At 46.1% G+C, this 26,675-nt stretch overlaps 1 protein-coding gene across 1 annotated transcript in view; it reads right to left on the minus strand.

The window, feature by feature from the left end:
- The window catches only part of LOC137422204 (protocadherin-16-like), a 169,954-nt gene extending 143,988 nt beyond the window's left edge, over positions 1–25,966 (minus strand). The window contains exons 1-3 of the mRNA XM_078772677.1: positions 25,657–25,966; positions 19,435–20,336; positions 14,960–16,138 (exon numbers count right to left, since the gene is read on the minus strand). Of these exons, the coding sequence (XP_078628803.1) occupies positions 14,960–16,138; positions 19,435–20,283 (2,028 nt within the window). The 5' untranslated portion in view covers positions 20,284–20,336; positions 25,657–25,966. The remainder of the gene's footprint in view (positions 1–14,959; positions 16,139–19,434; positions 20,337–25,656) is intronic.
- Between the last annotated feature and the right edge of the window lie 709 nt (positions 25,967–26,675).

The raw sequence follows: 26,675 nt of genomic DNA on the forward strand, positions 1-26,675 counted from the left end.
ATTATCTTCTATATATTCTAAATATATATCTGTGCAGTGTCTGTGTTGTGTTGTCTTGTGTTGTGTTGTCTTGTCTTGTCTTGTGTTGTCTTGTGTTGTCTTGTCTTGTGTTGTCACTGAACTACTCCCTCAAACTTTTGTGAAATCGTACTATTCCAACTTGACCCACGGCGGGAGTTTGCGCTCTACTGAGTGGCGTTCTAGTTTAACATGTTACAGAAGTTATTCGTACCTGTTGCTTGTGCCCTTTATGATGACTCCAAAAAACAATGTTTCCTGTTTGGAATGATAATGAATTTTGTTTGACTGCCAGACGGAGTAAAAAATTTTTTTATGTCACTCCAATATCAATCGGAACGAGATTCCGTAAAATTTTCCAAATTCAGAGCCAAAGTACTGCTATCCTGCAGGTTCATTTCCTGATTCATGTTCTTCAGTGTTCAAAATGTAAAATTCAATTGAGACTTGAACGGCACTCGGGAAGGCGAAACAAACAGAGTGAATGAAATAGCTCATCCCTGCATTTCCCCTCCATGCAAGCTTTGCGAATGGAGTTAAGACACAGACATACCAGCATGATAGTTCAGAATTGGTAGAAAGGGGTCATGGGGGGGTATGTGAATGGCACAGAGGGGATAATACCTCCAAGTTGTCTGCGTAGCGATTAGAAACAGAATCGTATCTGAAAATAAACTGTGCTGGTGCATTTACACTGGGTAGTGCAGCGCAGAATGTGCTACCATTCTGAGATTGTTAAGACAGTTGTCCCATCTGCTAGCACATTGCTGTGAATGGTAAAGATCCCAGTACGCCTTTCAGGTAGAGTTGGACTTTGTTTATGTGGGATTCCACTGGCGAGCTTACAAATTCCTACCTGTCAATTACCTAGCCAATATATAGCTGGTGTAGATGGTGTCAGAAAGCAGACTAACTTCTGATTAACAAGGCCTACAGGATTATTCAACACTTGCTGGTGGGTTTCTGAGTTGTTAAATGCATGAGAGGGCAGACATAGGGGGTCAGTTCCACAGATAGAGAAAACAGTGGAAAGAGGTGAAAGATTTAACTTGAGGGCAACAAGGAATGAGTTTGGAGATGAACACTGTAACGTATTATTCTGACTTGTATTTGCATTGTTGTTGTGGTTTATCGGACGCGCTTATTCGTCAGACACGAGTGAATCATCACCGCGTCAATAAACGCGCTTTCCGCTTCCGGCACGATGGAGTCTGCTTGAGTTCGTTACATGGTGTCAGAAGTTCGTTGATATTCACGCCATAAGCCGCCATTCGTCTCCATAAATATGGCATCTCCGAACTTTGATCATCCCTCGATCGACTGGGAGAGTCTGGATCTCTACCAGGAGTTTTGCCGGTTCAGAAATCACGTCAGTTTTGTCTTGTCAGGGCCGCTCGCAGACATAACGAAGCCTCGTCAAGCAGGATGGCTCGGAACGTGGATCGGCGAACAAGGTCGTCAAATCTACCAAACTCTATCTTGGGAGGAAGGAGAGAAAGACGACCCGCAGGAAGTGCTGAACAAATTCCAGAACTATGTGCAGCCCAGAAAGAACAAAAGAGTTGCCAGACACCGACTGAAACAAAGGCGCCAGCGGAGTGGTGAGTCTTTTGATCATTTCATAAAAGATCTGAGGATAATTCTCATGGATTGCGATTACCAAGACCCAGACGACATAATCGTCGATTGCATCATTGATGGCAGCCATGATAAGAGGGTCCAAGAGAAATTACTCGATAGGGGTGAGGAGCTCTCACTAGCTAAAGCTATAGAAATTGGCCAACAGCTAGAGCTCTCGCAGAAACATATGAGAATAGTCCGAGATGAAGATGCTCTCATCTCAGCCCTCAGATCTGAAAACGAACGAACTCAGCACCAGACTCAACGTTGTAAGAGCAAGCCTGATAGGCATACACAAGCCACCGAGCTGTTCAAAGCTGAGAATCGGTTTCGGAATGACGGTCCCTGCAGCAAATGTGGCCAGTCAGTGCACAGGCAAGCCAAGTGTCCAGCAATTAATTCTAGCTGCTCCTACTGCAAGAAGCCTGGTCACTGGTTTGCGGCGTGTCGGAAGAGACTGCGCGACCTAAAGTCCCTTGATGAGGAGACCAGTCTAGATCATGTAGATCTTCCTCAAGAACTCGTCAAGGAATCTGAAATTTTAAGGATCTCCGCTCTACAACCAAGCATCAATACGGCTACTCATGACAAGTGGGCACAGACCGTCACGTTGCTGGGTCAGCCGACTCGGTTCCGGATTGACACGGGTGCAAGGTGCAACACACTAACACTCAACGACTACCAGTTAGTCCAGCACCTCGCAGGCGATCTACAATCGTCGCATAAAGTTCTTAAAACATACTCGAACCATACTATCCATCCTGTCGGTACCGTGACACTCCCTCTCTCTCACAAAAACAAGACCGTTAGAGCCAGTTTTGAGGTCATTGACCTCGATCAGGAGAATGTAATGTCAGGCGCTACCTCGGAAGCCCTAGGCCTCATTGTCAAGCTCGATAAGTTGTCTCTTGTTCAGCCTCTAGTCAATGTGTCTCAGGAAGCAGTAATCTCTGAGTTTCCAGAAGTTGCCAAGACAACTGGAACTCTTCCCGGAACTTATCGGATCAAGCTTGTAGAAGGGTCACAGGGAGTAGTTCACGCTCCTCGCAGACAGCCTGCAGCATTGAGAGAGCAAATAGTTGACAAGCTACAAGAGATGGTCACCGAAGGTCACATCGCGAAGGTAGAACGACCGACTGAGTGGGTGAGTTCCATGGTAGTAGCTCTTCGCAACGGCAAAGTCCGCATCTGTATAGACCCCAAAGACTTAAACAAGTGCACAAAACGTGAGCACTACCCAATGAGAACTGTTCAGGAAGTTTTAGCTCAAATCCCTGGAGCCAAAGTATTTTCTGTGCTTGACGCCCGCAGTGGGTTCATGCAAATTCGCCTTGACGAGCCTTCTTCATTCTTGACCACGTTCAATACACCTGTAGGGAGATACCGCTGGCTGCGTCTCCCTTATGGATTGAGGTGCTCGCCGGAGATATTCCAGCGAATCATGGACCAGATGCTAGAAGGGATAGAATGGGCAACAGCGGTAATGGATGACATTTTAGTTGCTGGTCGTGACATCACCCACCACGACTGTGTACTGAAGCGAGTTATGCAACGAGCTACAAGTTATAACCTGCAACTAAACTTCCGAAAATGCCTCATCCGGCAAACCTCAGTCCCTTATGTAGGCCACCTGCTTACTGCAGAAGGAGTGCTACCAGATCCATTCAAGACGAAGGCAGTTGAGAAAATGCCACGTCCAACAGACAAACAAGGCGTCAAGCGTTTCCTTGGATTCGTTCAGTATTTAGGGAAGTTTATTCCCAACCTAAGTGACACAAGCAAGCCTCTCCGTGATCTCTGCAAGGCGGACGTGGAGTTCTCCTGGCAGTCAGCTCAGGAGCTGTCCTTCAAGAAGCTGAAGCAAGCATGTATTTCGGCCCCGGTCCTTCAGTACTATGATGTAAGTCAGCCAGTTGAAATACAAGCCGATGCCAGCCAAAACGCTGTAGGAGCCTGTTTGCTCCAGAATGGCAACCCTATAGCGTTCACATCACGCAGTATGACCGATACTGAGTGTCGCTACGCTATGATTGAGAAGGAAATGCTCTCAATCGTCCATGCAACAGAAGCATTTCACTACTATATCTTTGGAAAATCAGTAGTGGTATATAATGACCATAAACCCCTTGAGGAAATCTTCAAGAAGCCTCTCCTATCTTCTCCCATGCGTTTACAGCGTATGTTGCTCAAGCTTCAACGGTATGACTTGGAGGTTAACTACTGCCGTGGTTCTGAGATGGTGCTCCCCGACACATTGTCCCGTGCACCTCTACCGGACACCGACTCAGAAGCTGGGAAAGACCTTGAGCCTGTGAACATGTTCCAGTTCCTTGCGATCACGAGTGGGAAATACCTCGAAATCCAGGAAGCTACTCTGAGTCAAATGAGCCTTCTCTGCGGTGTCATTGCAAGTGGATGGCCTGACTCCCGAAAGGAAGTCCCAGCACAGGTCCGTCCGTACTTTGACTCCAGAACGCAATTGGCAGTCTCAGACAGTGTTGTCTACAAAGGCATGCGCCTTGTCATCCCGCCAAGCCTTAGACCCAGAATGCTGAGCTTGATTCATGAATCGCACCTCGGAGTGAACAAGTGTAAGCAGCGTGCTCGCGAGGTCATGTATTGGCCCTCAATGAACTCTGACATCGAAGAAACTGTACGGAATTGTTGCAAGTGTGCAGAGTATCAAAGCGCTCAGCAACGGGAGCCTCTCTTGCCGACTTACACGCCTGATCTTCCATTCATCGAAGTTGGAAGCGACGTTTTTGACTTCGAATCAAAGCAGTATTTGCTCACGGTCGATTATTACTCCAAGTTTGTGGAGGTGGATTGCCTCAAGGACATTACAGCTCGCTCTGTAATCGAAGCTCTCAAGCAGCAGTTTTGTCGGCATGGTATTCCAGAGAAGCTGCGAAGCGATTCCGGAAGTCAGTACACGTCAGAGGAATTTTCTCAGTTTTGCAAAGAATATGGCATAACTCACGACATTGTGTCCCCCAAGCACCAACGAGCCAATGGAGAGGCAGAAAGAGCGATCCAGACAGTGAAAAGGCTCTGGAAGAAGTCAGCAGATAAGTACTTAGCCCTGCTAGACTACCGCACCACTCCACTTGAAGGAATAAACTTGTCCCCGGCTCAGCTCCTAATGGGAAGACGCCCCAGAAACACACTGCCTTGCAACCGCACTCTTCTCATGCCTGCGCGGTATGACCATCACCTTGTGAGATCACGCCTTGACACACAGAAGGAGAAACAAAAATACTATCATGACAAGCCATCTATGTCAGATTTGCCACCGCTCCAGCCGGGAGACAGTGTTAGGATGTTGCCAAACCCGGAGGCCAGGCATTGGATTCCGGCTGTAGTTGAGGCGTGCCACAACAGCCCCCGGTCATATTTGCTGAGGACCCCAAACAATGTGTACCGGCGTAACAGGCTCCATCTCCGCAGAGTGCCTCATTCAGCCAATGTTGGCCCGGTGGGAAGTCAGCCACTCTCTCGCTTTTACTCTTCCCAGGACATGAGGGACTTCCCTGATCCCACCACTCAACAGGACACCCCAGTGGGGAACTGCTGCAAGTCCCCAAGTCCAAGTGAGCAAGCATCTGAATCCCAAAGTCTCCCAACAGTGTCATCGCCTCGAGCCACTGCATCTCCCAGAAATACCAAGTTCATCACAAGGAGCGGCAGAGCGGTTAACCCTCCCAGACGTCTGGATCTTTAAATTTAAATCAATTGATTCACGTGATCTGAATGTGATGCTGTTTGTTAATTAATTCATTGTAAGTTTTACTTTATAGAGTTATTTGCTTTGCTGGTTTCCTTTAAAGTGGCTTCCTTGAAAGAAAGGAGGATGTAACGTATTATTCTGACTTGTATTTGCATTGTTGTTGTGGTTTATCGGACGCGCTTATTCGTCAGACACGAGTGAATCATCACCGCGTCAATAAACGCGCTTTCCGCTTCCGGCACGATGGAGTCTGCTTGAGTTCGTTACAAACACGTGCAACCTTTTTGGGCCAAAGAGAGGTGAAGGGCTGTAAGGTTTGAGGGGGTCAAGGGGCAGGTTCGGAGATTGAATGCCAGATGTGAGGCGGGAGAGTGTTGCAAAGCCACCAACCTGTCTGCGGTGAGAAAGAAGCAAGCAGGCCCTCTGCATCAGATTCTGTCTGAGAAATATCAATTACTCTCATGGCCTTGTTTCAACTGCCTAAATGGGGGTGTGATGAAAAGCAGCAGCAGCTCCGTGCCAAAGTGGAGAGCTCCGTTCCATAATTCTGCGGATGAATGCGGAAAATATCATTCGGGTTTGAGAACAGCCATGGAAGACCTAAGCTCTGCGAATAATTCCAACATGTCGCCCAACTTGGAGATATTGTCAGCCCAAGAAAGATCATTACAGATTATAACGCCAGAGATTTCACCTGAGGCAGGGGTTGATTATAAAACCACCTTTAGAGGCCATTTTTCCCCGCAAAGCGGGGGTTGGCCTTTTTCGGGAACCGTGGTTGTTGTTGTTTTTTTGGTCCCCTTTTTGAAGCAATGTTTTACGGCCGGATGCCCTTCCTAACGCCAACCCTTTTTGCCGCCTTTAGCGACAAACAGGGAATTACCAGTGTACTGGTACTCAATTAGCCGACCTCAGAAGGATGACAGGCTGAGTCAACCCCCCTGGCGTTAATTCAGCGATCGACCGGGATTCGAACCCAGGATCCTGGGATCCTAAGCCGGCACCCTAGCCGCTAGCCCAACACCAGGGTTGATTACAGTAAGTGAATGGGAAGATTTGCCAGACGATCTTTGCGTAGGCACGGGTGAGTGTATGACACTTCCCCTGGGTTGATTGTTATGTTTCAGACCAGTTGTGGATCTTCTTCACATCCTCGGATAAACACGGAGCAGCACTCTGTCCAATTCAAGGATGTATAACTATTCAGCAGAACGTGTAATAATTAGCCACGTGGAATAAATGGTTTCTCAAGGAGACAGGGAGGTCGTTTATCTTCTTCAATCCACGTATCATGCCAAAGCAGAGAAGAACGAGGCAGATAGCAATGGGACTCTGCCAGGCAATGAGACAGGGGGTGGGGTGGAGCTTTAATCATCTCCTGAAGGGAGTAGGGCCGAACGCCTGGAGGGGTGGAGGGTGTGGATGGTTGTCAAGGTAGAAGAGGGAGGAGCCAGTAGCTTTCGGTTCCGTGTGCTCAGAGAAGCGGGAACAGTTCTGAGAGGATTGCAAGAGTTCTGAGGAGAAGGGGTAGGAGATTGTGACACGCGAGTGTTCATGGCGAGAGTTCTGAGGAGAAGGGGGAGGAGATTGTGGCACGCGAGTGCTCCTGGCGAGAGTTTTGATGAAAAGGGGGAGGAGATTGTGACACGTGAGTGTTTATGGCGAGATTTCTGAGGAGAAAGGGGAGGAGATTGTGACACGCGAGTGCTCGTGTCGAGAGTTCTGAGGAAAAGGGGGAGGAGATTGTGACACGTGAGTGTTTATAGCGAGATTTCTGAGGAGAAAGGGGAGGAGATTGTGACACGCGAGTGTTCGTGGCGAGATTTCTGAGCTGAGGAGAAGGGGGAGGAGATTGTGACACGCAAGTGTTCATGGCGAGATTTCTGAGGAGAAGGGGGAGGAGATTGTGACACGAGAGTGTTCGTGGCGAGATTTCTGAGCTGAGGAGATTGTGACACGTGAATGTTCATGGCGAGATTTCTGAGGAGAAGGGGGAGGAGATTGTGACACGTGAGTGTTTATGGCGAGATTTCTGAGGAGAAGGGGGAGGAGATTGTGACACACGAGTGTTTGTGGCGAGAGTTCTGAGGAGAAGGGGGAGGAGATTGTGACACGCGAGTGTTCGTGGCGAGAGTTCTGAGCTGAGAAGGGGGAGGAGATTGTGACACACGAGTGTTTGTGGCGAGAGTTCTGAGGAGAAAGGGGAGGAGATTGTGACACGCGAGTGTTCGTTGCGAGAGTTCTGAGGAGAAAGGGGAGGAGATTGTGACACGAGAGTGTTCGTGGCGAGAGTTATGAGGAGAAGGGGAGGAGCTAGTGACAGGTGAGTGTTTATGGAGTTCTGAGGAGAATGGGGAGGAGCCTGGATCAGGTGGGTTCAGTGCGCTGAGGAGCTTGCTGTTTGTGAGGAAAATTGAGAGAGGTTTGAGGAGATTGGAGTGTGTTAAGGTGGAGAGCTTTAAGGAGGTCGTCCGAACTGTCCGAACAGCAGCCAAGGTGCTGTTCTCGTCTTACCCCCTTGCCTGTGACTGGAGTGATTTGCCTGTTTTTAAAGGATTTATTTTACCATTGTTTACCTCATTGTATGTAGTTATTATTGAATTCATCTTGTCTAATTATTTTATTGTGTTTTCGGGAATAACCCCGTTTGGTTTAAAAAGCTTTAAGGTTCTTGTGATCAGAGCCTGGTGTTGGTTTAGCGGTTAGGGTGCCGGCTTGGGATCCTAGGATCCTGAGTTTGAATCCCGGTCGATCGTTGAATTAACGCCAGGAGGGTTGACTCAGCCTGTCATCCTTCTGAGGTTGGAAAATTGAGTACTGGGATGAATGATCCCGGCGTGTACCCCAATTTAGAATAGGTACACCATATCCCTGCGCACCGTAAGAGGCGACGAAGGGTTGGCGTCAGGAGGGCATCCGGCCATAAAAACATTGCCTCAAACAGGGAACCATGATTGTCATGGGGCCCGCAAGGCTAACCCCCGCTCTAGCGAGGAAAAATGGCCTTAAAACGATCATTCATTCATTCATTCAATCCATGTATCATGCAGAGAGGTCATTAATATTTACCAAATACAGAATTGGTCCCAGGACACTGCCATGGGGTCAACCAGCCTCCAATGGTAGAGTCAGAGAGGAGAGCCTGCCATCCTGGGTCACACACCACATGCATGTAGGAAATCTGTCCGGAAGTTTGGAGAGACCCCAGATACTATTGGTAGAACACCTGGTGTGCAACTCGTGATGACAGACCATGTTTCATCGATGAGATTATGCCTAAAGACGGTGCTCTGACCTCTTGCCGATAGGTCAGGGCATCCATCCATTACAGAGAAAGCATTAGCAGCATATCCAGGATTAAAATTAAACTGCTGATCTGTGTCTACAGACTACTTGAAAAGAGAAAGGTCTTCATATTGGCTGCAATTAATGACTCCAGAACTTAGCTAATGATGGGAAAAATAATGGCAGGTCTGTAGTCAAGAGGATCAGCCTTGGGGCCATTCGTATCCTTGATGAAGGAAGAAAGCCTTCTGGAGACCTGCAGACACCTGAAAAACCAAGACAGTTAGTGGCACAGGATGCATGAGCAATCCAGCATGACACCATCTTAAACCATCAATGATGAGTTGCCAAGGTTGACCAGAAGCTTACGGTATGCAAAATAGTCAGGAAAAAGTTGGTCCAGGGAAGATGTTTTAATGAGATGTAGAGTAGGAATCAAGAAGGAGGAATTGAGGATGACAAAGGCGTTTTCAGCAAAAGAATGAGTTAAGATACTCGGCCTTGTCTCAAGCTGCATACAGGACTCTCTTCGTGATAACAGCTGGAGAGTTTGTGCCCTTGGATGTGACACTTTGCTTGGAATAGTGTATCAAGTCAAGAACGGTTAATTGTTCATAAGAGTGTTTACTTACCATTCGTGATATGACTGTGTTCCATCTACCGGGTATTAGTTGTTGGACATCAAGGATCCCCCAAGATCCTTCCTGAAAAGTAGACGAGCTATCACCAGCACCCTAAACAAATTACAAATTCCCGCCCTGACTCCCTGAATCGGAGTGGCGACCCAACCAGGATAGCAGCCGGGTAACCGCTTCGGCAGTACCAACGGTCTGCATCGGGCATGGTACATGATGAAGAGATGATGACGTGACTGTAAATAAAGGATGTTATTGAAGAATGAAAGTGAAGAATGAAAATGTGGATACTTGTTGTTTTGTATGCAGTCTGTGGCTGTGGCATCATTTTTCTGGAAGCGCATTTGTGCCCCAATTACCAGAGAGCTGGCACTCAATGTTCCGACCTCGGAAGGATGACAGGCTGAGTGAACCCCACTGGCGGTAATTCAACGATCGACCAGGATTTGAACTCAGGATCCCAAGCCAGCACCCTTACCGTTAAGCCAGCACCAGGATACCAGTAGAGGTTGCTCAAAAGCCGAGTCTTGCTCAGATTAACAAGATAATTGGAACGTTCATCTCAAAACAGGTGTACATTTGTAGGTGCTTGGTGTTTTGCGTTTACCTATGGTACATCACCCACTACACCACATGTTCCAGGTGATCTTGGTTTGGGTGTTGCGTTGGAGAAAAGTGAGTGACAAACCGTAGAATGGCAGATCGAGAGTAAAATGGAACACCATGCCGAGTTTGACTTCCTAATGGCGCAGTGGCAACAACACAATTCTCCATTAATGGTGAGACAATGGAGGTCACCTGGCGATGACATGGTTAATACATGTATTGTGGCAAGGGGTTAATTTCCCCCCACACGTGGTAAAATTATGTTCCTCATGGGGGTAGGTAGCTCTCATGAGAGCCCAACGGAATGATTCTATTGGAAGTGCATTGGGAGGACATGTCATCAATGAGGTGATCATTCACATCTTCAGGAGCTGTACCACAAGCCGTACGTCTCGGACGCACGTCGGGTTCCTTGTGCGGCTTTACGCTCAAGTCTCCGAAAAATACGAGCATGAAACCTCTGCGGCTCTTTAAGCGAACCGAGGAGCACACGTGTGAAGAAAGGTTCTCCACAACACAACTGGTAACTTGTCAGGCAGAGAACAAAATATGAGCTTTTTATGGAGCAACACAACTTGGTTTATATGTAACATAACACACGTGTGCCTTACTCGAACGTGTCCTAAGAAAATTCCAGCTCCACATCTGGACTAACATTGCTGATACTTTTTTTTTCATTCATCACTCCTTCGCTGGAAGAATAGTTCAGGGTAAAGTTCACAAAAGGGTTGCAGAGGCCACGGTACGATATCCCACGGAGCAGCTATGAAGCAGTGTTTAGGGCGGCGGAAAATGTCACTTGGCGGGTGTCTAAGATCCTACAACGAAGCATTTTGATCAATGTACCAGGACAACTTCACGTTACAATTTCAAACTAAAGAAATCACATTCACATGATTAAATACAGATGCCAGCGGGAGTAGCCCCTTCAATGTGCAGTCATGACGAGACTTTTCTGAACTCCTGTGCAAAGTTTTGTCAACGTGCGTTACTTCAGTGGCAACTCCAATGCTCTGGAGTTTATTGGTGATCTGGACTCATGTTGGAGCTTGATTCAAGATATCTGACGTGCATGGCGAGGACGTTTGCAGACATCGATGCACGCTTACAAAAACTACGAGACCATTAGTAGACATTGGGCAAAGGAACGCAGCACATGGGAATTGAACCTGGGATCCACTATGTGAGCCAAGTGCTCAGATGGGAAAGCCAAACAAGTCGCCCTCATTTATAATGAAGAAATCAACTAACTTGTACACTAAAAATGTTTGTGGATATCAATGAACCAGGAAGAAATCATCACGCAATGAAAATCCATAACCACATTTATACGAGGGTCGCCTCCCACGACGACAACCGGCCACACCAACAATCAATCCACAAAACCAAAGGTTGCAGGTCATTAAATGTCGATACATGAAGCTCCATAGATGAATTAAACATCGGGTAAACAAACTAATCCCAATGGATGCTGTGGCCATCACAGAAGCCTTCAGTGTAAGAGGAAATTTTAATTGTGGTCAGATTCATTCTTCAATTAGAAGGGCACTCTGTAGAGAGCACACCTCCACCTGGTGAACAGTTTGTTTTGTATCCCACTGATGGGCCAGATCTGGATTCGGACCTGAACCAAAATCGAATCGATTCGTCCTTGTCACACACCCAACCTGTCCATCAAGTTTCGTCCGAATCCGTCCATAACCTTTTGAGATATCGTGCTATGTATCGGTCTTAGCCCGATCACTCAATGGTGAAGAATCACTTTTAAAATTCTCTGATCCAGATCCGGATTTGAATCTTCACCAAAATTGAATATTTTCGTCCTCGTCACATATGCGACCTCTCTGCCAAATTTCGTCGGAATCCATCCAAACATTGAGAGACCTTGGTCACAGACAAACAGACAAAGAGAGAAACAGAAAGGGGTGAAAAACATAACCTCCATCCACCTTCAGTGGCGGAGGTGATAAGAAAATAGTTCATATGTCCTCATGTAAAACCCAAAGTCTATGACTTGTGGATGTCCCGATAGTGGGAGAATCTTGTTCACCCACACTCTTCTACATGTTTAAGGGATCTTGACCCTCTGATGTTGTCCACTGTGATTAAAAAAAAAGGCTTTTTGGAAACATTTTGCATTGGGAAGAGGAGGTCACCATGACCACTTCCACTGTGCTGAGAACACCCGAGAAAGAAGGCTTTTTGAGGCACCAATAAGCGTGTCGATTAATCATCGGATACCATAATATGTACAATAATTACATCAAATTATGAAATACACAGAGATACACAGGTGGGTCAGAGATAACAGAGCTGATTCTAAAGACTCCAACAAAGCCGAACCCACTCCTCTTCCACTGTGACTTCAACAACCCTGATGCGGGTTCGAACCCCCAACCTGGCTGCCTCGCGCAGCGCCCTCCACGCCTGCTCTGAGTTAAGACTCCCTCCTTCCCTCGCCCTGCCACCCCACCCCCCTAATAGCTCGTAACCCCACCCCGCACCACTGCCTGTTTCTTTGTCTCTGCCCAGAGTACGGGGAAAAACGAGGAGTCTGGATGTACACCGGGGTCCGCAATAGAAACATCACAAATGGAGAAACGATCAACTACCCAGGGTCCACAAGGTGTTTCTAGTGGAGTGCAAGATACAGCCACTTGAAAATGACAACCTTATGCTAATGCGCAGTTTACTATCATTAGTGAAACATGACATCGCATATGTATATAACCATGTAGTTGATAGCACACAACTACTAAACAATGGCAGAGAGCATGGTAACCGCAACGAGGCTGCCCATCCAAGAAAAACCAAGCGAAGCCAAACAAGTAGACATGGGCCACAGGCCTCAATACCCAAGGGATGGTAGTGGACGGGCTGGCGGCCAGCTGTGACCAGCAAAGTGGGTCATTTTGTCTGCTTAGAGATTGGGGAAGATGCTTGGAATGAATGTTCCATGTGGAGCATGAGGGGTGCGTTTGTCGTAAAGCTCCGAAGGATTTTTTTTTTTTTTAAGCAAAGTAAGCTATATCCAGTTCTACGGAAACCGTGTCAGGATGGGGGACACGTGCGGGTGACCTGGGTCGGCCATAAAGGAAAGATGATGTCAGATGGGTAGAAAAGCACTGCTTACAGAGAGCCCAGTGAAAGAATTCTGTTTCACCTTGGAGGCAAACACAACCAAACAGGCCACAATGGCACATATCTCCTCTGCGTGGACTGATGCTCGCCCCATCCTTCACCCCGAGCATTTTGAAGAAATGAATTAATCCCCAGAGAAACATCAGCCTTGCAGCTCCAGCCTGCAAAGCTCTTGGAGCAAGAGTGAGGGTAACTGGAGGGGTGTGGGTAGAAGAGTTTCAGCCGTTGCCAGGTTACACATTAAGATGAGGTTCCATGGATTGGTAGGGAGTGGTGACATGAGTAGTTATCAATCATGGGTGATCTCTACTGTCTACATACGATGTGCACACGAACGGCAACGAATTGGGTAATGGTAGCGTCACACGAATCATGATGGTTGATGTCTTTCTTCTTTCTGGTTTTAATGGCAAACGCAGTGCTGCAAACTCTATCCAAGCCAAGCGTCATGACGTGAAACAATTAATGACGTCATTTGCACAATGCACAAAGGGGGGGAAAAAACCTCAATTAACAAATATGCAAGATACTGCAGCAAACAACACCGCCTTGGACATTAGAGACCCGGGCGACATTTACCATCCGAGCCCGCAGCTCGATCAGGTGGCTGGGATAGTGGGACACCGCATTGAAATCTTGTGCACCGTATCGATTTGTCTACTCGCGTTTTTCTGATTAATGTAAGCATAGGTACACCGATGTGTCTTCGTGTCCTTGTCCTGCATGCGATTTATCGACACACTCCTCCAAAAAAATTAAGACTTTGCAAAGACAGGTTTAAAATAGCACAGACAAAGCGGTTACATGATACCTGCAAAGGTATCATTCATCGTCCCCACTCCCCACCCTTCTTCCCTTCAGTGGTGGGCCTGAGGGTAGAACAGTCTCAAGGATAGGATTGCACTCGGTGGTTTGCCGTTATATTCTCAGCAGAAGTCAAAGTTGGAATTTGTAACTTGTGCTGCGGACATTCGCCTACTCTGTACAAAAGACACAGTGGAATGTCTTTACCGTCCATCAGCTAAGGCTAGCTGACTCAACGTCCCTCTGAAGGACGGCACACTCCATGATGCAATGGCCTGCCTCGATGAAACACCAGGGTGACGGTTTATAGTCAGGCCATGAATTGAGCCACAGCTATAGGCAGCTCAAAGGCGAGTACACTACCTATGAGGTAACCTGGCAACCCTCATGATCACAAAGAGTGAGATAAGGAAAGCATTTCAAAATAAAAAGGTTGTATGTGTCTGCTTTGTACTCGAACTAAACTTAACAAAAACAACAGTTAAAAAAAGAAAAGTTAAAATCATTAATTTGTCTTCTCCATATTCTCCTAATAAAGCTTTCTTGAAAATTTGATGACAATCGCTCAAATGGTAACAATGTTATATGGTCTTAACACACACACACACACACACACACACACACACACACACACACACACACACACACACACACACACACACACACACACACACACACACACACACACACGAAGGTGGATACTTTGAGACCTGGGAGACCTCCGTTCCACCTAAGGATGTGCTAACCTTGAACTCTGCTCTCATGACAACAATCCTTATAGGCCTACGACCATCGCTTTTTCTGGCCTCATGTACTGACTGCTCGCCCATCAAGTATCACAAGACATGCAGAAGAGAGGAAAGAATTACAAAGTGGGGATACAAAGAATGTCCACAGTTCAAAACTGAAGGCACCACCAACTAGCATAGCGGCCCATCAGGCCAGGCTGAATATCGGTATTCTCTACTACAACCACTTTTTTGTGTATTCTCAAAACCCTTATAGATATCTATGTAGAGAACATCTTCTGCAAGTAATTCTCAAGACCTTTGAACATTGAAACAAAAGTACATAGTGATATATAAGTTGTCTGCTTATTAACACAATTCAAAGAGATACCGACCTGGAGAAAACAGGAGCCAGGTGGGGTGCCCTCACGAATCGTAACGTTGTATCTTGTCACAGCCACAATCTCACTGCCAGAATCCTCGACAGAGATTATCACGGGTACAGAGGCCGAGAGTTTTGGATGTCCCCCATCGACGGCAATGGCACGCAACCTCACACGGATCGCTAGTTGGTGGTCCAGCCGGGCTGCCGTTCGTATTACACCGGAACCGGGATCAATTGAAAACCAGTCGACCATGGGTGGACTTTTATCTCCAGGACTAACGTTCCTCATTTCAGTGTACAAGTCAAATATTCCCGCTTCAGATGGTTTATGATAATGTCCATTGATTAAGCTGAAACCGCTGGAGTTATGTCTGCCATCAGACCAATGGCTATCGGTGGAGTGTTTGACCTTGGACGAATCACCAAGGGTGCCATCATCTGCTCCCTCATATAGGAGCTGGTAGGAAAGTTTCCCGTTTTCCCCAACATCAGCGTCCCGAGCCTCGACTGACAGGACAAGTGTCCCGACGGGCGCGTTTTCTGGAACAATGGCGCGGTAGACCTTTTGATTCCAAAGTGGTGGATTGTCATTCTGATCTTCAACAAATAATATGAATTGCCGACTGTTCTGGAGTGGTGGAGAACCACCGTCCTCAGCCCAAACGGTCATGTCGTAACTTGATCGAACTTCTCGGTCAAGAACCGCACTCACAACTACCAAATATATTGCACCATCTTCTGTGGCACGAAGACCAAACCGATCCTCACCTCCGGTCAGCCACACCCTTGGCTGACTTCCGATAGTTTCGGTTTTCCTGTCGGAATCAGGACCCGAAACAGAAACGGGAATTTCTTCCGTGATGGCTGCCATTTCTTCCATGTAGCCATCCTCGTTGCCATTTTGATTACCAAAGTTTTTTGCCTTATCTGGGTCAGAGACCGACACGCGTGCAACCAGGTCTCCAGGTTGTGCTGCCTCAGAAATGGCAGGTTGTCCTCCACGGCCAAGAAACAGCAAGCTGATAGTCGGGGGGTGGTCGTTGGTGTTCCGGACGTGAACGGTAAGAATGGCTGAGGATACCTCGGGTTCCGGAGCACCATCTCTTGCTTCTATGAGGATCTCGTGTTGGTGCTTAAATTCAAAGTCCAGACGACGATGCAAACGCACCACCCCGGTCTCGCCATCCACCTGCGTAGAGGGCAAAGGCATGTCAGCATTTGCAAACAATATTAAGTATTACAAAAACCATTTTGGTCAATCCTAGTAGCCATCTTAGTTGTACTGGTCGAGCACATACTGTACCTTTGATATCTCTAGTCTGCATTTGATTCTGGGCCTGACTATAAATTGCCGGATTGGTGCTTTGCAGGCAGGGCGTTGCATGAATGAGTGCGACGTTCCTCTGATGGATATTAAGCCAGGTACCCATCTGCTGACATCAATTGTCGACATTAAAGATCCCATGTTGTATTGCGATGAAGTGGAGGTGACCTACCACCATCCTGCTGAACAAATTACAATTGCAGGTATAGCAAGTGGTCTAGTGTTCTCAGATACTCCTTGAGAAGTTAGTGTGGTTACCATCTTAGTGTGGTTACCATCTTCACGTGGTTGTTGTGCGAGCAGAAACTCCTACACTATAAACAATTGCACACGCCCAGGTGTTCACATGCCACGTGTGAAGGGCCATCTTAAGCTATAGAAAAACAACCATTATTATCTATCTATAATTCCAGTAATCTCTGTGTGTATGTTTGTATGTTTGTATGTATGTATGTATGTATGTATGTTTGTATGTTTGTCTGTGACCGCTGTTTCTCGACAACTACCGGTCCGATATACTTGAAACTTGCCAGGTATATTGCTGGGGACCCGAGGATGTGCCTTTTCAAGGTTTCATATTAATCGGAGAAGTAGTTACCGAGCTATGTCCAAAAAACGATTCAACCAATCAGAGAGCAGCGAGCTATCACGTGTGCCGAACGTGGCGAACAGACTCTGCCTCGGATGGCACATTTGAGAGCGTATTCATTTATTTCCCGTCGGCAAACTATGTTGGCGCTATGTTGGCGTTAAACTATGTTTTAAAACTATTTAAAACTAATTTGCGATTCTTTCGCTTTGCGATGCGATTTGCGATTGCGTTAAACTCGCTCGGGCGTTAAACTATGTTTTAAAACTAATTAAAACTAATTTGCGATTCATTCGCTTTCCTGCGCGTTTGTGCACGCGATGGCGATTTCTTTACCAAACTCCGCAAGCCGTTAGCTTTGGACCAAACCATTTCATGTAAATAGAGGGGGGGGATTGTCACCGTACTCGCAAGCCGTTCGCTTTGGACCAAACCATTTCATGTAAATAGAGGGGGGGGGATTGTCACCGTACTCGCAAGCCGTTCGCTTTGGACCAAACCATTTCATGTAAATAGAGGGGGGGGATTGTCACCGTACTCGCAAGCCGTTCGCTTTGGACCAAACCATTGCATGTAAATAGAGGGGGGGGATATACTTTTAGATATATATATAGTACGGGCATGCCCTAGTTTCTATCAATTTCAGTAACAACTTTAGAAGCAGAAGCAACAGATTTAGTGACAGGTTCGTAGTTTTAATTAGACTTTAGTAGAAGTTAGAGAATTGTAGTTTTAGTAACTGATTTTCTTTCCTGGAAGTCCTAGCAGTGTCCATGTGTTTTTTTTTTTTTACCTCTCCCACCCGGTTCCCACGCCTCCTCCCCCCAAGCCCTCTTCCTCCCACAGATCTTCCGATGTCCCTGCTTTCCATCTTGTTCTCCCGCTCCCTTTATCTTATGTTTTATGTGTCAGTTTGTCTTTTTGTGATTGATGTTAGCTCTTACACGAGCCTCGATCTTGTATACAAAAAAAACAAAAAAAACTAGAATGAAACTCGGGAGAGCGCAAGTCTGTACCAGGCTGAACAGTTTACGTTTTGTATCCCACCAATCGGCCGGATCTGAATCCAGACCTGAAACAAAATCGAATCGGCTTGTTCTTGTCACTTAACCAACTCATCCACCTAGTTTTTCATAATTCGTCCACAACTTTTTGAGATATATTGCTATATATATCGATTTTGGCCATATCCCTAAATGGTGAAGAATCACTTAATAAATTTGAGTTGCTGGATACGGATCTTCACGAAAATATAATCAATTTGTCCTCATCACACACGAAACCTGCCCATCAAATCGAGTCTGAATCCATCCACAACTTTTGGAGGTATCCTGCTCACAGCCAGACAAACAGACAGACAGACAAACAGGCAGGGGGTGAAAATAACCTCCATCCACCTTCGGTGGCGGAGGTAATGAGAAATGAAATGTAATTTCCTTGTGAGACTTCCATCTATTGTGAAACTGAGCACTTTGTTTTGCGGTAATGTGCATTCTCACTATTGTTAGTCCATTGAGAAAGTTAAGATCTTTATATCCGGATATATACTGCGTCATCTTCCGTCACATCCAGCCGTCTGACGTTCAGCTCTTCCATGAGTCAAGGCATCTGTATTGAAAGTCAATTGAAACTGGTGCATCTATGAAGACCCTGTTGGCACCCTCATCCTTTTGGCAAAGAGAAAACGGAGGAAACTGTGTTGAGAGAATGTCATTTTGATAATAAAATAAATAAATAAATCTTGTGGAATCACATGCAGCATGATTATTATTTTCCTTCAGCACTTGGGATTTCATCAATACATAAACTTATGGGATTTATCAATTTGCTTCATGGATATCGAATCGGTTTTTCTTTCTTTTGACGATAGCTTGACGAGTTATCCACAATGATAGTTGAGGTTACGCGAAGGCAGTAGCGCCATCATGACAACAAAACTATCTGGTGCTCATCTCCTTTCAGGCTCTGGTCAAAAATTGGACTTTGACCAGAGTACCGGAGCACAATGGCCGGCTTTGTTCCCGGAAGCAATGTGGCAGGGGATGGAGCAGCCTGCTTAAAATCCTCAACGAAAGGAAGGTATCATTCTCTCGGATGTAACGGCCTATCTGCAAAGCCGCAGCCGGACATTGTGTAACCACATCCTAGACTTACCTGTGCTTCAGGTGAGTATGCTAGGTATGACATATTCTACATAATCCTGTTGTGTACATTAAAGGGATCATTATAGAGTAAGTTCATTGTTCATTGATCATTGTCTTTGTTCATTGATTCATTGTCTTTAGTGAAAATTATATTTTTCAATATAAATGAGAAATTCACAAAAGTATATGATGTTTCCGCTTATTACGAGTACGTGCATTAAAAGCGGGAATGCTGGGAGAGGTCAGTTAGGGTAGAGATGGAGAAACAAAGAGATTGGTAGGGGAAGGCCATGGGGGAAGGAAAAAAGGAGAATGCACTGGAAAAAACAAAGGGTCAAGAAGGCCATAATTTTGCCTAAGTCATGTTTATCACAACAAATTCAGTGTTTTGCAAAGACACTTAGGCCAACAGGTATGATGCAACACACCTCAAAGCAGGCCTCTTGGTCGCCAACCCTACGGTTGATGGAGTAATGGATTTCTCCATTTTTTCCATCATCCGGGTCTGTGGCAAAAACCTGGATGACGCTCGTTCCTGGCAAGGATCCTTCCGCCACCCAAGCCTCGTAGTGGGGTTGGCTGAAAGTCGGGTGGTTATCGTTGGCGTCCAGCACATCGATCTCGACAGAGAACACTCCACGCCGAGGTGGAAGTCCTCCATCATACGCTTCCAGTTCCAGCAGATGCACGCTGGCCGTTTCACGATCTAGTTGGCGCTGAAGAACCAATTCGGGAGGGTTTTCTGCTCTACCACCGCTCGCTGCCCATTCCAGTGAAAAGAACCCTCCTGGGGGATTCGCAGAACGGATACTGTATCCCTGCAGCCCAAACTTACCCGCGTCAGGGTCCTGGGCAGCTGGGAGAACAAGACGAGAACCGACTGGCGCTCCCTCAGGGACCGTGAGCAAAGCGGTGTCCGTTGGGAAGGATGGAGTGTGATCATTGATGTCACTCACGACCACATGGACCTTCATTGAGCGACCGCTCGTGGCGACGGCTAGGAGCTCAATGAGGTATCGCTTCTCCCGATCTAGCTGTCGTGCTGTTCGTATTTCACCGGAAGTCAAGTCCACGAGAAGCTCATCCCTGTCATTCGGGCTACCATCAACTGGGAGAACGTAAAGGAGTGACCCAAAGTCGATGGGAAGCACAGAGAAAATGTTTCCAACAAGGGTCCCCGGCGGTTGATTTTCCTCAACCTGCAAATCGATTCCGGACACCAAAGGGATCAGCCATGTGGCGATGAGAACCGTCGAAGGCATCCATTGGGTAGGCATGATACGGACTGTACCACAGGGTCCGGAACCTTGATGTGTTGTCCTGTCGACAGCTGGGTAGAAACAAAGAGGTAGATGTGATTACAGACATGGAAAAAGAACAAAGCAAAACAAATCTGGATCGGATGATGATCATGAAAACTTTGTGGCTTTGTCAAGTTGTTACGTGCAAGTACTATAAGGGTGCTTCAAATCTCACCTGGACCTGGTTCATAAAGGCAGAATCAGTTATGTAGGTTCATAATTGTTTGAGGTAGTTTTGATCGATATATCCTCGGTAACGCCCACCCATAATCACGTGCTGAAACCAAGATGGCGTCAAATGAGATCGAAAAGTGGAATCTCGACTTTTTTTGAAGGCATTAATTATTCCCACCTTGGAAGTTGTCCGAGGAGGAAGAGGGGGAAAGATTATGGCCCAAGTCTTCCTCGAACCGGCAAGCCAGGAATGATTTTCGACCTTGGCATAAAGTCTAAATTTGGCCTGGGTGACAACTCGGCCACTCTTCGCGAATGACACCTTGGGGTCTTTGATGTCCGATAAATAATGGTAGCTGATGGGCCAACAAGCTAAACGTCCAGCACACACATTGATGACCCCACCCTACCTGTGAAACACCAGGATGGCAGTTTATAGCTGGGTCGATAAAGAAAACGATGAAGATAATGAAGGTTGTTAGGGTTAGGGTTGTTAGGGTTCGGGTCAGGGGTAGGAGTAGGGTTAGGGTACGGTTAGGGTTAGGGTTAGGGTTAGGATTCGGGTCAGGGGTGGGGTTAGGGTTAGGGTTAGGATTCGGGTCAGGGGTAGGGTTAGGGTTAGGGTTAGGATTCGGGTCATGGGTAGGGTTAGGGTTAGGGTTAGGATTCGGGTCAGGGGTAGGGTTAGGGTTAGGGTTAGGATTCGGGTCAGGGGTAGGGTTAGGGTTAGGGTTAGGATTCGGGTCATGGGTAGGGTTAGGGTTAGGGTTAGGATTCGGGTCAGGGGTACGGTTAGGGTTAGGGTTAGTAGTACGACTTACATTTGGGTACATTGTGCTTTCATTTGGGTAAATTCCCTTACATTTGGGTACATTTGGGTAAATTCCCTTACATTTGTGTAAATTCCCTTACATTTGGGTACATTGTGCTTTCATTTGGGTAAATTCCCTTACATTTGGGTACATTTCGGTAAATTCCCTTACATTTGGGTACATTGTGCTTTCATTTGGGTAAATTCCCTTACATTTGGGTACATTTGGGTAAATTCCCTTACATTTGGGTACATTTCGGTAAATTCCCTTACATTTGGGTACATTTTGCTTTCATTTGGGTACATTGTGCTTTCATTTGGGTACATTTGGGTAATTCTTCGGACCCTATTTGAACCGTGGCTAGACAGCTCAGGATGCACATACATCGAGGCTATCCCTGCAGGGAAGTCATAACAAACAATGGATTCATGAATAGTTATTAAATTTCTGGGAAATGGAAAAATTGAGCTGAGTGAAATGCACTGATTGGCTCCCAAGGACACAGTAAACAAATTATGCAAATCGTTTAAAGATGGAATGAAGGTGTACAGAATGAACGACATACCACAGGAACAACCACCTCAACCAACAACTGAAACGTCGTGATTTTAGGATCTCAGGTGAAAACTTGTCCACAGGTGGGGAATATGTTTGTTAAAAAGCCATGAAATACACGAGCAGAGTTGGAAACAGAAATCCAAGTTAAATTTGAGGTACCCTCGTCCTCATGCACTAAAAAGTTCCGAGTGGTAAAATCTTTCCTTTCAGCTCCAATATCTCAATCACTCACGGATATAAGGTAAAGGTATTCATGAGAGCAAACATTTGCATTTGCAATAATCTATTAAGCATGATGTACTCTGAGTTCCTTCTTCAAGTGGCTTAACCCACACCACCGCCACACCTCTCCCACCGATCACACCCACATACCCTCCCTTCACCATACTCCGCATTCTCTATCCCCTCCCTTGGTCATGAGTCATGTGGTGAGACCTCGCTCATTAGATTTGGACCAAATTTAACCCCAACTCCTTTATTCCTCCAACCTTCCCTTGGTCACATGATGAGACTTAGCCTATTAGATATGAACAAATTTAACCCCAACTCCTTCATTCCTCCGACCTTCCCTTGGTCACATGATGAGACTTAGTCCATTGGATATAAACCAAATTTAACCCCAACTCCTTCATTCCTCCGACCTTCCCTTGGTCACATGGTGAGACTTAGTCCATTGGATATAAACCAAATTTAACCCCAACTCCTTCATTCCTCCAACCTTCCCTTGGTCACATGGTGAGACTTAGTCCATTAGATATAAACCAAATTTAATCCCAACTCCTTCATTCCTCCGACCTTCGCTTGGCCACATCGTGAGACTTAGTCCATTAGATATGAACAAATTTAACCCCAACTCCTTCATTCCTCCGACCTTCCCTTGGTCACATGGTGAGACTTAGTCCATTAGATATGAACCAAACCTAACCCCAACTCCTTCATTCCTCCAACCTTCCCTTGGTCACATGATGAGACAGTCCATTGGATATAAACCAAATTTAACCCCAACTCCTTCATTCCTCCAAACTTCCCTTGGTCACATGGTGAGACCTCGCTCATTAGATTTGGACCAAATTTAACCCCAACTCCTTCATTCCTCCAACCTTCCCTTGGTCACATGGTGAGACTTAGTCCATTCGATATAAACCAAATTTAATCCCAACTCCTTCATTCCTCCGACCTTCGCTTGGCCACATCGTGAGACTTAGTCCATTAGATATGAACAAATTTAACCCCAACTCCTTCATTCCTCCGACCTTCCCTTGGTCACATGGTGAGACTTAGTCCATTAGATATGAACAAATTTAACCCCAACTCCTTCATTCCTCCGACCTTCCCTTGGTCACATGATGAGACTTAGTCCATTAGATATAAACCAAATTTAATCCCAACTCCTTCATTCCTCCGACCTTCCCTTGGCCACATCGTGAGACTTAGTCCATTAGATATGAACAAATTTAACCCCAACTCCTTCATTCCTCCAACCTTTCCTTGGTCACATGATGAGACAGTCCATTGGATATAAACCAAATTTAACCCCAACTCCTTCATTCCTCCAACCTTCCCTTGGTCACATGGTGAGACTTAGTCCATTAGATTTGGACCAAATTTAACCCCAACTCCTTCATTCCTCCAACCTTCCCTTGGTCACATGGTGAGACTTAGCCCATTAGATATGGACCAAACTTAACCCTAACTCCTTCATTCCTCCAACCTTCCCTTGGTCACATGATGAGACAGTCCATTGGATATAAACCAAATTTAACCCCAACTCCTTCATTCCTCCAAACTTCCCTTGGTCACATGGTGAGACTTAGTCCATTGGATATAAACCAAATTTAACCCCAACTCCTTCATTCCTCCAAACTTCCCTTGGTCACATGGTGAGACCTCGCGCATTAGATTTGGACCAAATTTAACCCCAACTCCTTCATTCCTCCAACCTTCCCTTGGTCACATGGTGAGACTTAGTCCATTCGATATAAACCAAATTTAATCCCAACTCCTTCATTCCTCCGACCTTCGCTTGGCCACATCGTGAGACTTAGTCCATTAGATATGAACAAATTTAACCCAAACTCCTTCATTATTCCAACCTGCCCTTGGTCACATGGTGAGACTTAGTCCATTAGATATGAACAAATTTAACCCCAACTCCTTCATTCCTCCGACCTTCCCTTGGTCACATGGTGAGACTTAGTCCATTAGATATGAACAAATTTAACCCCAACTCCTTCATTCCTCCGACCTTCCCTTGGTCACATGATGAGACTTAGTCCATTAGATATAAACCAAATTTAATCCCAACTCCTTCATTCCTCCGACCTTCGCTTGGCCACATCGTGAGACTTAGTCCATTAGATATGAACAAATTTAACCCCAACTCCTTCATTCCTCCGACCTTCCCTTGGTCACATGGTGAGACTTAGTCCATTAGATATGAACAAATTTAACCCCAACTCCTTCATTCCTCCGACCTTTCCTTGGTCACATGATGAGACAGTCCATTGGATATAAACCAAATTTAACCCCAACTCCTTCATTCCTCCAACCTTCCCTTGGTCACATGGTGAGACTTAGCCCATTAGATATGGACCAAACTTAACCCTAACTCCTTCATTCCTCCAACCTTCCCTTGGTCACATGATGAGACAGTCCATTGGATATAAACCAAATTTAACCCCAACTCCTTCATTCCTCCAAACTTCCCTTGGTCACATGGTGAGACCTCGCTGATTAGATTTGGACCAAATTTAACCCCAACTCCTTCATTCCTCCAACCTTCCCTTGGTCACATGGTGAGACTTAGTCCATTCGATATAAACCAAATTTAATCCCAACTCCTTCATTCCTCCGACCTTCGCTTGGCCACATCGTGAGACTTAGTCCATTAGATATGAACAAATTTAACCCAAACTCCTTCATTATTCCAACCTGCCCTTGGTCACATGGTGAGACTTAGCCCATTAGATATGGACCAAATTTAACCCTAACTCCTTCATTCCTCCAACCTTCCCTTGGTCACATGGTGAGACTTAGTCCATTAGATATGGACCAAACCTAACCCCATCTCCTTCATTCCTCCGACCTTCCCTTGGTCACATGGTGAGACTTAGCCCATTAGACATGGACCAAACATAACCCCAACTCCTTCATTCCTCTAAACTTCCTTGGGTCACGTGGTGAGACATAGCTCATTGGATTATAGATATGGACAAAATTTAATCCTCACTCTCCATTCTCAGTTTACCTTAACTTCCCCCCTCACCTCCCCCCCCCCCTCCCCTCCACAGTCCTCACCCCCAGCACGGTTATGCATCTTTCACACCCATTAAAGCACAGACGTTGTGATCAGATATTCGAACATCACTCGCGATGTGTTCCAAAGTTTAACGGATTTTCGAGGACTCAGCGACCAACCTCCGGCATGATCTCGGTCAATGATCAAGACATCTTTTGGCATCTCTCAGGATGTGCGGAGCATCAGAGAGAGAGAGAGAGTGAGAGAGATTCATTGAATTGCATGTTCGTTCAAACCTTGCGAAACATTCCCTTTATCTCGTTTCGGTTGCAAACTTCTCATACTATCGTTATTAATTAAACACAAACAAAGCAAATCGGATTCGCTGGAACGGGTGAGCTTGTGGTTCAAGTGGCTTAATAGACACTCTGGACCTGGAGGAAATCTCAAATGCCAAAGAGAGGGTCTAGTCGACCCTACACGAGATATTCGAACAGATCAAGAGGTATTCCCAGAAAAAGGAAATTCCTAAAGTTCATGCAGACTTCCTCACATGGAAACGCTTACCGCACCGATCGAGGGCCGAATGATCTTTCCCAGCAGCAACGCTCACCCGATACTGATGGACCTCGTCCCAGATCTCCGAACAAGTCTCGTTATGAACCTTCTAACGGGCTCGAATATTCACCACCATCTTCGATACAACTCCGGGCACCGTTAGCACGGCCGTTCCCCACCGAGCTGCTCCCAGGCTCTCCGCTCTCCCCGTGCGATGGCGTAAGTGAAGAGGTGTCGAGCAACCCCGTGAGCGAGTCCGCGGACGTGCCTCGCGTGCCAAGCTGCGGACACCTAGCGTCCGATTTCGGCAACGCGGACTTCAACATCCACGCAGACATGTCTCACACGATGCCTCAGATGAACCGTCTGTTGGAGATGGAAGAGGTCCCTGCGCTAACCTGTCAGCGTCATGTCTGTGGAAGTCACGGAGGAAGGATGATTTGAACCCTGATGTATGGATCACAATTGAACCATGAAGGATGATTCGCAACATTCATAGATTCACACCACCACAGTGGTCCTAGCTCTTAGAAATTTAAAGATTTCATGAAGGTACACCACCTTTCAAATTTTTCACCTTTTGTTGCCTTATAGCCTGGAATTAAAATGCATTAAATCAGACCTCTTCCACCATTATTTACACATCGTAACCAACAACTTCCAAGTTAAAAACAAATGCTACAAATTTCAGAAGATTAAGTATATCTATATACATGTATAATGTATATCTATATACATTAAGTATCTCTATATCTATATACATGTATATCGTATATACATATACATGGGGAGGGGAGGGGGAAAAGGGGAGGAGGGGGGAAGGGGGAAGGGGGGAGGCAAGAGAGGTAGGGGGTTCATATACATTCTGGTGGGTGAATGGGGTGAATGTAGCGTTCATCACGTTTCTGAGTTAAGTGTGATGCCGAACAGGAAGAAGAAGAAGCCGTACTACCAACTTCATACTCTTCCGGAATTGTTTGATTTATTTGTATTCAAATGTCTGGTGATTGTTTTGTATTTATTTGTGT

The sequence above is a fragment of the Myxine glutinosa genome, chromosome 2 (genome assembly GCF_964187855.1).
Source record: "Myxine glutinosa chromosome 2, kmMyxGlut1.1, whole genome shotgun sequence".
Lineage (NCBI taxonomy): Eukaryota > Metazoa > Chordata > Myxini > Myxiniformes > Myxinidae > Myxine > Myxine glutinosa.